Raw genomic sequence first — 11,851 nt, 5'->3', positions numbered from 1 at the left:
GCTGACTGGTGTTCTTTGTTGCTGTTGAAGCCTTTTGAACCTGAGTCAGTGTTCAGAAAGAGCATTCACAGGTTTGACCTGTGAAATGAGGATCTCTAGCCCCTCATTAGCACTGCCTAACATAGCTAGTCTAGCCCTTCTGTGGTTTTCAGCTGTTTGTGATCCAAGACCTAGTTCTAATAGCTCTGAGAAACTTCAGAAAAAAATTGCTCCCTTGTGAGCAAGTAGACAGAGACATGTGAAATAAGGAAGGCAAAACAGCAGCTGGTAGTTTTTAGATGTAGCTAGTTAGCAGTTCAAGGAATCAAAAGGAAAAAACGATGCTATGAAAAGGTGCAAAATCCTAAGAGAGAAAGCAAATGATTGGAAGATTCCAATGGTCAACGCTTTCTAAGGACGGCAAGGACTTTTCCCTGCATGGCTGTCAGATGCCTGGCCAGCAGAGACTCACTGCTTTGGAAGAAACATAGCTTCAGGAATGTGACTGTCCATTTAGGTGTGAAACCGTGAAAATCATCTTTCAGCTTTTGATTGTGAAGTTCCACACCTGCAGACCTCTAGTTTGTCTTTGCTGGGAGCTTTTGTTCTTCCCTGTGGATATTAGTCATACGATTTAGTGCTAAAATGAGTAATACAGTGCTAAAATGAATAATATAATGCAATGTATGAAGAGTACTTCTAGAGCACGGACATCATCATTTTGAAAACATCTTGACATAAAGATCTGGGAATCTTCAGAAGATCTGAGAATCAGATCAAACTAACTCAGATGCGATTTCTCAAGAAAATGATAAAGAACTTAAACTTGTAAACTGGCAAAAGAAGAAAATCTGCAAAATGCAGGAATAATAGCATCCTTCTGCTAATGAAATTGTCAAGGCCTCCAACAATGAACAAGTGATGTTTCAATTATGATTATGGTCTATAAATGGTTTGACAACTGTGAGTTTCTGGTTGCACACATTAAACCTGTGCATTAAAATGTGACACATAAAGACCCTCCTTTCCCTCCCTTAATCTGTGACAGAAAGAAATCAAGAGAATGTTACCACTGAAACACAATTAAAACTCAGAATTCAGTCCCAATAGGGTTTGATAAAGATGTGAACCACAGGGTACTCCAATCTGTTGTTTTAGTGTGACTGTTGCACATACAAACTAAACCCCTGGAGATGCTAATTCCACCTCTGACTGAGACACTGTCTCAATTACAGTTTATTGCTAATTTTTTTTAACCTGACTTGTAGGAGTAGCTTATCTTTTGCTCTTTTGCAGTGAGATTACAATGATGATGGAATCTCTTTGTGGAGATTCCGGGCCAATAGTTATATAACAGTACCTCTCTGTGGTTTAATGTCTTCTCAGCGGCTCAGTGTTATCATGGACTAAATCAAATGAATATTTAATGGGATCAGGCCAAACTGAAAATAGTTTCCAGCCGGCAAAATCTAAACTGAGTGACTGACTGAATGTGTAGTTAGTTTATATTCAGGTACAGACACTTATTTCTACGAAGGGTCCTAATAGCACAGCTTGATGAAAAGAAATACAAGTAATAAAAGCAAAACCTCTCATTATGTTTCCTGTGGGTTATCAGTGTATTGCTCAAGTATTAATCCTAATGCTTATAAAAGTTTAGTCTCCTGCCCAGGGTAAACCTGGGCTGCCTCACATGCCATTAATGTTTAATCTCGAGTTTTCCTCTTAGAGAATGTAAGGGGCTGCCGCTGAGGGTCCGCAGAGGCAGCTGCCAGTCACCCCCGTTTACTTCGCCCAGGGGGACGAGTGCGGGGCCCGGAGCCGCGGCCCGGGCTCTGCCCGCTGCGGGCAGCTCGTCCCCCGCCAGCTCCGCCCCGGGCCGAGCCCTCAAAAAGGGGCCGGGGCAGAGGAGCGGCGGGACTGGCTCCTGGTGCCGTGGGGCGCAGTGCTGGGCCTGCACCGGTGGCTGTTCGGGGAACCGGCGGGGCCCGCCCGCACCTCGAACACCGCCGAGGCGCCCGTGCTCCGCCCGGCCCTCGCCGTGACCGCCACCGCCCTCCCTACGACACCAGGGCCGAGGGCGCCATGGCCCTGCTCAAGCTGTCCCTCATGGCCTTCAGCTTCGTCTTCTGGGCAGCGGGGCTGACCATGCTCATCATCGGCCTCTGGGCCAAGATGTCTCTGGGCACTTACTTGGCGCTCTCGGCCAGCGACTGCCCCAGCGCCCCCGCCATCCTCTTGGCCACCGGCGTCGCTGTCATCATCTGGGGCTTCCTGGGATGCTTCGGCGCCGCTACGGAGCACCGGGGACTCCTGCGCGCCTACAGCGCCTTCCTGGCCGTCGTGCTGGCGGCCGGGCTGGCGGCCGGGCTCTCGGCGCTCCTGTACCGCCAGACCTTGGCGCAGGGCTTCCAGGAGGGGCTGCGCCAGGCGCTGCTGGCGTACGGGGAGGACGACGGGGTGGCGGACGCCCTGGACGCGCTGCAGCGCGCCTTGTCCTGCTGCGGTGTGGAGAGCTACCGCGACTGGCTCGCCTCGCCCTGGGGGCGGGAGCAGAACGGCTCGGTGCCCCTCAGCTGCTGCCGGGCCCGCCGCGGCTGCCGGCGCAGCCCGCCCGACGCGCGCAGCCTGCACCCCGACGGCTGCTTCGGCAGGGTGTCCGCCTTCGTCGGCACCAACATGTTTTATGTTGCCACCGCTGCCCTGGGGCTGGCGCTGCTGCAGCTCGTCGGTATTGTGCTGGCCTGCCTGCTGGCTGCCCGCGTCCCTGCACACCTGCTGGGCATCACCACCCCTCGCTGAGATCCCCGCTGGCCTGCCCCTTGTCCCCTCCAGCTCCCTTCTTTCCCGCGTAACTATGTCCCACTCGGAAAATCTTTCCTTCATATTCATTTCCATTTGAGCATCATCCTCCAGGCTCCATTCCTCTGGAGCCTGTGTTGGGTGTGCTATCAGCATCTCAAGCCCCTCCGAAGGGAAGGGGTTGGGAAGGTGCCTCCTTGGCCTGGCCATGTGTCCTGCAGGGCAGCAGCTCCCCACTGGAGCCTCTGGTCCAGTTCTGCAGGGAGTAGTGGCAGCATGGACAGACATCACTCTCTGAGGTAGCGGGACATCTGAGGCAAGGCTGGCCGGTTTTCTGGGTGATGTAAACACCAAGGCACTGAAAAGTGGACCAGGAAAGAGGAGAGGGTCTAGGACAGCAAGTGAAGTGTCTCTTGGCTTTACACCATGTGGGTGTTCTTATGAGACTGGAAAATGATGTTACTGGAAAACTGCTGGAGTGCATGAAGGGCAGGCCTGGTGCAGGGGCACCCAGCCAGCCATGCCAGCAGCTGACACTGGGAGCTGCTTGAGGGACCGTCCAGCATCGTGCATGCCCTTGCCGCAAAGATATCCTACCTTCGCTGTGACTGTGTTCAAGCTGTCCAGCTGCTACGGGTGCTTTTCCCGGCTGCTGGTGTTTCTAATGCCGATTTCCATCTAAAGGTGGAGCTGCAGCTCTAAGTGTTACTCCCTCCTTCAGGATATGCCTGTCCTCTTAACCAGTGTGTCGCTGGTTATATAGATATATTTGCAGGGCTGAAAAGACCTAAAACATGGGTTTCTGTCATTCAAGAAGATAGCAGAAGCTGTACAATCAGATCTGATGAGGGGTGGCAAGGGGAGGGAAGGGTTCATTGCCCTTCAGAAGTTTGCTTTGGACTTTTGCTGTTAACATAGTGTGAAAAACACGTGGAACAGGCTGACTGTTTTATAGAAGGTTTTCTAAAAAACAGCCCTCAGACATTTTTCCTCTCTCAAAGGATCTGCCTCTGAAGTGTGCCACCACCTGCATTTTTGAAGCCAGATCTGTATACGACCTGAGAGTAAATGAAGAATCCTCAAGGCTTGCTGGGTAGCCCTGGGTGTATTTGGGTCAGACAGCAATATAGATCTACAAGGTTACTTTTTTTGGTGTTTTTTGTTTATTTTTGTTTGGTTGTTCGTTGTTTTTTTCCCCCCGCAACAGGTCTGGGCTTGCATTTGGAGTTTGAGGAAAAGCAAGCCATGCACTTCAGAGGGTCCTGAACTTTCAGAGTTTTACTCTGTCTCCTTTCCACTTCCTTAAAACCTGCAAACTCTACTTTTATGTATTTCTCTACCTCGCAGCACAAAGACATGCCCACCTTAACCAGCAAACAGGGGAGGAATGATTTCAGAAAAGACTCAAAGAACCACAAAGGAACTCCAGGACATGGCATCTTTTAGGAACATGACATGCAAAACTGTGGAGAATGGTCAGATGAGTAAAGAAGATGATAGCTTCATGGGAGGAGTGGAGCAACCTTGGGGGAAAGTCTTTTTTCATGTATTAGATGGCTATTTAGCTATGATAATCATGTTCCAGGTTAACAGTGTAGTGTGAACAGTCTTCTCAGTCATTTGGGTATTCATCTGCATAGGTGAACTCTGGAAATGTGTTAGGAATCTCTCTTTATAGGGAAAACAGTGCTTTATTTTTGAGGACTGATGTTTATTATTTTACAAAATATATTTTTTAATTTGCTTGTAAACGTCCCTGTATTTTTTTAAGTTATGCAATAGTGGAACTCCTGTTATTTTCTGGAAGTCAAGATTATGTTATACAGTTTTAATAATGGGCAAAATGTATAGTTTGTATGGTAAATGGTACTTGAGAAATAAAGTTTAGCAGTTGCTAAGAGCAAAACATGTCACTGCGTCAACTCAGTATTTGCGTTGCTGTATGTCTGCACAAGGTGCAGCAAAATGCAAGTGAAATGAAGAGACAGAAGCATTTTGTGGGTTTTTTAAATTATTATTCAAAAGATCCCTTATAGATGCAATAAAACAGGCATTGTGGAGAGTGTGGGAAAGGGATGTCCAATTGCAATGGGTTTATGAAAAGATCTTCTTTATATTTGAGTTAATAGGCTCTGAAAATTTACAAGAATATGACATTGCTCTATTTTTACTCCACTGATCACTAAAATTTTTTCTGATTTTGACCCTTGTTGCTTTGTGACACATAGCAGTTGGTCAGAATGAGGTCCTCTGTTAAAACACATTCAAGCATAGTAAATACACACTTCAGTGAATTTGTTCTGGTTTTAAATTGCTAAGAATATCAAAAGAGGAGCAAGAGCAAATTTGAAACATACCAGTGAATGTCTCTGTGGTGGTCAGGTCTGAATCTGAAGACAGCAGCTGAATGTAATGAATAATTAAAAATGTAAACCATCACTCTGTACTTTTAGCCTCACTAAAATAGGATAAACCTTGGCAATGACCATGTGAATGCTAAATGTACTTATATCACCAAAGATTTAATCAACTGGCTGTGAGTGTTAGTTGAATGTTTATTGCCAGTTCCTAGAATTAACAACATTAACTTTTGTAAGAAAGAAATTTCATTCTTCTCTAATTAATTTCCAGGTCAAGAGATTCCCATTAGCTGTTTCAGTTGTCTTGAATTCTTTGTGCTCAGTGACAAAATCTTATTTTAAGTTTTAAAATTTATCTGGACTCAAGGTTCATTTTGTTCTGGATGGTCAGAATGGCTGTAACTGGAAAATGTTGCTCTGGACAGCACCATCTATCCCTTGCTGGAATATGTGTTTGTTTTCTGTCATCCACTTCAACTTTAAAGTCACTCATCAAAATTATATATTTGAATAAAAGATCATACAATTTTTTACAAAAGGCTAATATAAATTTTAACATTTCTGGTTATTCAAATCAAGGGACAAGCTGTGTTGTGGTTGTAGAAACAACAGCTCTGTTGTTTGGACAAAGTGAGATTTAGGATTAACAGGGTGCTAAGATTAGACCCTTGTTATGAAACAAGGACTATTTTATAATGTTGATCTAGAATGCCAAGAATATAAATCTTTCAAACTTCAAAAGTGTTTTGATATTTTGTCCAATATGAATTATTTGTTGTAGCTAAACTGTGTTACAGAAAACCAGAATTAAAAATGGCCTTTATAAAAGATGAATTTTTAAATAAGAACAGGTGAATTTTAAAATAAGAGATGGTTATCCTTAAGTTTTAAGAAAACTTAAACAATTTGCTTTCCAGTGTGTGCAGTTTATTTTTAAATGCCAGTCTTTACTTTGTGCGACTTGAAAAGATAATGGAAATCACACTGTCTCCTTGAATTTTAAGCTTTTCAGGAGGATACTATGGAAAGACATTTAAAGCAAACTAGAGTGCAAAACAACCTAGTGGTAGGATTTCCTGTGGTTCTTGTCTGTTTTCTTCTGTTGCAGAGGCTGACTCTCTTTGTAGGGTAAGTCTTTTGACAGCAGTAATGAATATTTTATTGGTTGTGCATCCACTGTGCTTCAAAACAGTGAAAATATTTCTACTCAAATCTATGTGATACAAAACCGCAAATTTCCCTCTGTTCAATATGCCATTTTAGTTTGCTGAGAAATTGAGTAAAATGTCACAATTTAATCCTGCTTTGATGTGCCCTCCACTATCCCCATCTACTTTCTGAGCCAGTAAAATGCAAGTATCAAAGGATATACTGTCCCATGCTATCAAAGAAAACACCATCACACATACGCTTTTTTCAGAAGCATATTGGTCATATATATGGATTTGCTTGTGGATGAGACAGAAAAAAACTAAGTAAACTAAGGAACCTATTCTGTCCTTCACATTAGCTTTGATTTGCAATTTACACACACTTGTTAATTAACTCTGTTGAAAGGAGGAAATATTTTGTTAACGATTTTAAGTCTACAAAATAGAATTTATTAGAGCATCTTGTCTGGGCACCAGAATTAAAATTATCAAATTAAACATTATTTCAAATGATCTAATTCTATAAAGATCTCTCTAATCTGCCTGAAGTGGTTTCTGTGCAGCTTTGCTTCTCCTGTACACTCATTCTCCTTCTGTCTAGAGTCACTCTATGGTTGGCTGAGTTTTAAGTAGTGTTTGAAGCTTCAATCTTAGACTACTCCCATTCTGTAGATGTTACCCCTGCTTTGTCATATTAGGTTACTCAGACTGATACATTATGAATGTAACATTTGTATTTGTTGGTTTTGAACAGTACCTTGAGTCTTAGGCTGCAAGAAAATAAAGGTAGGTGCAATGTTCCTAGACAGACAGACAACTCCTTGGGACTGACGGTTCTTGAGAGACCATCATATTCCACCCTAACACTACAACAGATAGACCAAATACTGCTTGGTGATTCATGTTTCCAGTTTTCTCAAAATACTGGTTCTACAGTTTGTCTTCATGAGATGCATCATCTTAAAGTATCAGCACTGGAGCAGTGGTGTGGTCTCAAAACTTAAAAAAAGCAATCTTTCATGCTTAGTGTTAATAAATTCGGATAGCTTCACTTCTTCCAGGTCACAAAGATGGGGTGCTTAGAGTACCTCTGGTCACTTCTAGAACTGAGTGAAGGGTTGGGATCGATAATATCTTGGTTAAATTGTCAGTATCAGTAACAGTAGTTCTACTGTTTTACTGCTGCTCTGAGGGCATCTTCCTGGGATGTTTCTGTGCAGTTTGGTTCCTTGGCTTGGCAGACAGCACTGTGTAGTGTGCCAAAAGCCACCTGTAGGACAAGATACTCTTCTCAGTAGTTGTGCCAGGGGTATTATGCCTTGTTACTTGACATAGAGTACTGGTGTCCCAGTAATCCCAGGTACTGCCATTCTTGCCTAGAAACTCTCAGAGGAGATAGAGGTGGAGGCTGTCAGGTGCAGTAGCACCTTGAGTTTCAGCACAGAGTTCAGCCAAAGTAATCATGTAAGTAAGGCACATATCCAACAGCTAAGTATACCTATCTCATAATTTGGAAGAGGTTGTTCACTGAAACTGGTAAAAAAAACATCAGGATGACTAAGGTATAAGCAGTATTGGAAACTCATTAATATTGCAAAATTTCCCACCAGTGTGGCATGTTCACACTTTCTGACTGATTTTGCCCTTCCACCTACCTCTCTTAACTCCACTGGAGTGTTATTAGTTGTAATGCTCATCTCAGTTATTAGTTTTCTGCTATCTTATGGGCTCCCTTGAACAAATTCCTTTATTTTCTAGCTTCCCACTCCAAGGTCAGGAAGTCCTTTGAAGTCTGAGCTCCTTGAGGTTTTTGAAAAGAAGCCTCTTGATCTGTTTGTTTTAGTTACAGCACTTTCTAGCGCTAGTAGTTTATAATTTTATGAAAAATTTGGCAGAAAATTTTAATTAAAGAATAATTTCAGATAGCTATTTTTCTATTTGATATTTTTTTTTCTTAGCAAAGCAACACTACCTCCCCACTCCTCTTGCATATATAATCTTTGTTGACTTTATGGTATTGTTGTTGCTGTTGTTTTGTTAAAATGCTAATATTCTGGGGAAACTTAGGCAAAAGATAAGCTAGTTATTATTATACATGGAAATAAGTGGGTTTTGATCAGCTCTAGTGATTACATTAATAATTTAATTAATAAAGTTTAGAAGGTACCATTGAGCAAATTCATCAGAAAATAGATGTATTATCAGAGTGGAGAAAAAATGAAGGAACCAGAAAGCAGGCATCATGGCTTAAAAGCAGAATATAGATAGAGATTTTAAGTCTCCTGGTAAAGGGCATTGAGACATACACCTAGTTAACACAACTGACAAGCAGAAATGAAGATGTGAGCGTTGTTTCAAAGCCAACTTTCTAGCATGTGTTGTATATGTCATGCTTCCAGTGTGTCAGGGATGTCATCCTTTATTTCCATTCTATATGATGTTCCCTGTGTGTTTATGACATTCACATTTATTTTTTACGCAATTTTTGCCTTAAGACACTCGTCATGCTCTTCTCCTTTTGCAGGGGGCTTAGCAGTGATGTTGAAGAACCGTTCTGTCCCTTCTGTCTTGTGCTTCCTACATATTTCACCCCTAAAAAATAAAATATCACTGTTTTTCTGTGAGCTTGAACTGTTCAATGTCTTGTTTGCTTCTGATTTATAATAGAAAACAAAGATTAATCAGCTTGTCCACAGAGACTATAATAAAAAAATTGCTTCCCTTTAAGCCATTTGTTTTACAGTGTTTGCTCAGTTGTACCATCTAAGCTTCATTAATATAATTCCCCTGCTGCTGCTTCCTCTCCAGCTTTTAATTATGACATTGTAGTACAATGGTCAGGGCCTTAGTTGGTACATTTTTGGGAACTTCTTTTTTTTTTGTTCTTTTCCCTTGACTTTTATATGATTCCTATTTATTTACATGTTTTCAAGGTATGCTATTCTGCTTCAAATGAGATTTAAAAGGTATTTGACACCCTCTTCTCCCATGTAACAGCAAGAGGATGAGGGAAATGGTCTCAAAGTTGCAGCAGAGGAGTTTTGGATTGGATATTAGGATAAAATTATACACCAAAAGACTAGTGAAGCATTGGAACATTGGAAGCATCAGAGAAGTGGTTGAGTCACCATCCCTGGAGCCATTTAATAGACGCGCAGATATGGCACTTAGGGACATGGTTTAATGGTAGACTTGGTAGTGCTGGGTTAATGGTTGGACTTGATGATCCTAAAGAAGACTGTCCCATCTGCTGGATAGCAATGGAGCAGACAGACCTCACAGTCTATCTCATCACAGCTCCCAAATCCATGCTGATTTATGCAGGGATTTGGAAGTAGTGTGGTCATCTTTTGGCGCTGTGTTGCTCTAGTCCATATAGTTTCCTGCGGAATGGATCAGTGCAATGTCACCTGTGCTGTGCTGGTGCTGTGCTGCAGGGGCTGTTTGCTCACATGGGTGAGCATATGCTCAGGGGTAAGGAGCTAACGTGAAATGGGAGTGTTACCTGAGGGTACCAATTCATCAAATGGAGATTCTAGAGATAAGAAGTAAACATTAAATTGTTGTCCTTGGGATTACTTTTGAAGGCTCTGAAAGTTTATTCCATTCTCAGGTTTGTAGAAAAAGACCTGGCAGCTGTGGAGGCTGAGTTGAAAAAGGATCAGCAGAGTGCTCCTGAGACAAAGGTAGCCAACCACATTCTGGGCTGTATTAACAGCACTGTAGCCAGCAGGATCAAAGAAAATATTAATTCTTTGTCTCTGGCACTCATGAGATTTTGTTGGGAGCAATGTGTCCAGTTTTGGACAAGATACAGTTGATAAATTGTGACTTATCTGGCCTAGGGCCACTAAGCCTGTTGGGAAGCTGGGCAACATGATATACGAGGAGAGGCTGTGGGAGCTGGGTTTGTTCAGCCTGGAGACAAAAAGGCTTGGGGGGTCATCAAATCGCTGTCTTCACATTTCTTGTGGCATGATTTAATATGCCCAGGATGCAGTTCTCTGGGTATCAGAGTTGTCTACGTTTGCAGATACTACATTCTTGAGTTTAATCACACAGGGGTCACTTTTAGAAACTGACATATGTGAAAGTCACTCTTCTGAGTCAGAACTGAGGGGAAAAGAACAATCATTACGTGAGCAAACAGGGTGTAGGATATTGCCATGGGTAGCCAGTGCTCTGTAATATGTCTTTTTTTACTTGCAAGGAAGGCGAATGCTTAATTTCAGTCCCACCATGCCAGAGACAAGAAGCAGTGATTCTTTTTCACTTTGTTGTCCAGAAATTTCAGGACAAGTGAGTTAATATCTGTGTCCAGAGATTTGGTACATCATTCATCTTCTATTCTTATTCTCAAGCTGGACTGACTAATTTGATGCTGTGCTAAGTGGAGGCACTTGGGTTAAAATGGTATGAGATCCTATTGTGCAGTTGTCCTTCTCTCACCCATTCTTGAGGATGTTTTCAGCTTAGAAGGGCTGAAGAACCATGGTATAGCCAGGAGCAGGAACCTAGACAGAGGACAGACATCTCAGTTGGTGAGTCCCATATAAATCTGCCCAGCTGGGGCAGAGCACACGCTGGCATACTAAGCCTGCTCCTGGTTGCAGTGATGGCTCCCACAGAGCTGACTGAAGCATCTCTGCATGCCACTTCTGGGGTTTACTCACTGCTGTTAGCGGCTTGGATGAGTCAGGACCCATTGTGAGCACCAGTCAAACTGCTGGTTCATAAAAGGATTGAATGAAAACTCTCAAAAAATATAACCAAACGTTAAACAATAGCCACTGAGTACTAACAGATGTGACAGGCCAGTCAAGTGTTCTTGAGGTCCTGCCTTGGCATGCAGCAGCTTTTGTAATAGAATATGGCCAAACACAGTCCTGCATTTTTATTTTCTGTATCATGGGAATGTGTTACACACCCTGAAGAGGCCAGGATAAAAGCTGATTGCAAATGTGCTATAAATTTTAACCTGCTAAGAAAATCTTGATCTTGAAAATGTGCTACGATGCATTTGGAACATTTCAGTTACATTTTGTTCACAATAAGCTTCTGTAGAATGATTGGATGTTGCATTAATGGTCCTGTACTTACCAAACAGTATGCCTTGAGCTTATAGCTGGTACTTTTATTCATGTGGACACATTTTAGAAAGCAGAAAACCAAAGGTATCATCTCAGGAGATACCCTACTGTGGCACTCTACCACAGTACACTGCCTGCTGGGACAATGCTTTTTGGGAAATAGAGTTTTACAGGCACAGCGGGAATTTTTCCTTTCAGTGAAATCCTTTGTACCAGTGCAGGCTGCAAGCACACTCAGGGAGTAGCACTGTTGAACAAATAGACTTCAACTATTCTGGACTATAGAAAAGGTGCTGAGAATGCAAGAGGGAATGGTTTGGCTATTCTGGGACACAGATCTCCTTGGGAGAGATGAAGAGATTACTGGAATTCAGAGTTGTTCTGATACTTGTTTTTGTTGATGACATGTCACCTGACATAGGGCTTGAAAACTCGGGGCGCTCCAAAATGGAACTAGATCAAAGTACAA

The 11,851-nt window shown here is 42.8% G+C and overlaps 1 protein-coding gene across 1 annotated transcript; it reads left to right on the top strand.

The window, feature by feature from the left end:
- Window positions 1-2,064: 2,064 nt before the first annotated feature.
- Window positions 2,065-2,781, top strand: LOC116995975 (tetraspanin-7-like). The gene has a single exon (XM_033059117.1). The coding sequence runs from the start codon at window positions 2,065-2,067 to the stop codon at window positions 2,779-2,781; it is 717 nt and encodes a 238-aa protein (XP_032915008.1).
- Window positions 2,782-11,851: the final 9,070 nt, after the last annotated feature.

This window comes from Catharus ustulatus, chromosome 4, assembly GCF_009819885.2.
Source record: "Catharus ustulatus isolate bCatUst1 chromosome 4, bCatUst1.pri.v2, whole genome shotgun sequence".
Lineage (NCBI taxonomy): Eukaryota > Metazoa > Chordata > Aves > Passeriformes > Turdidae > Catharus > Catharus ustulatus.
The sequence above is the reverse complement of the archived record's forward strand: the minus strand, read 5'-3'. Positions and strand labels throughout refer to the sequence as shown.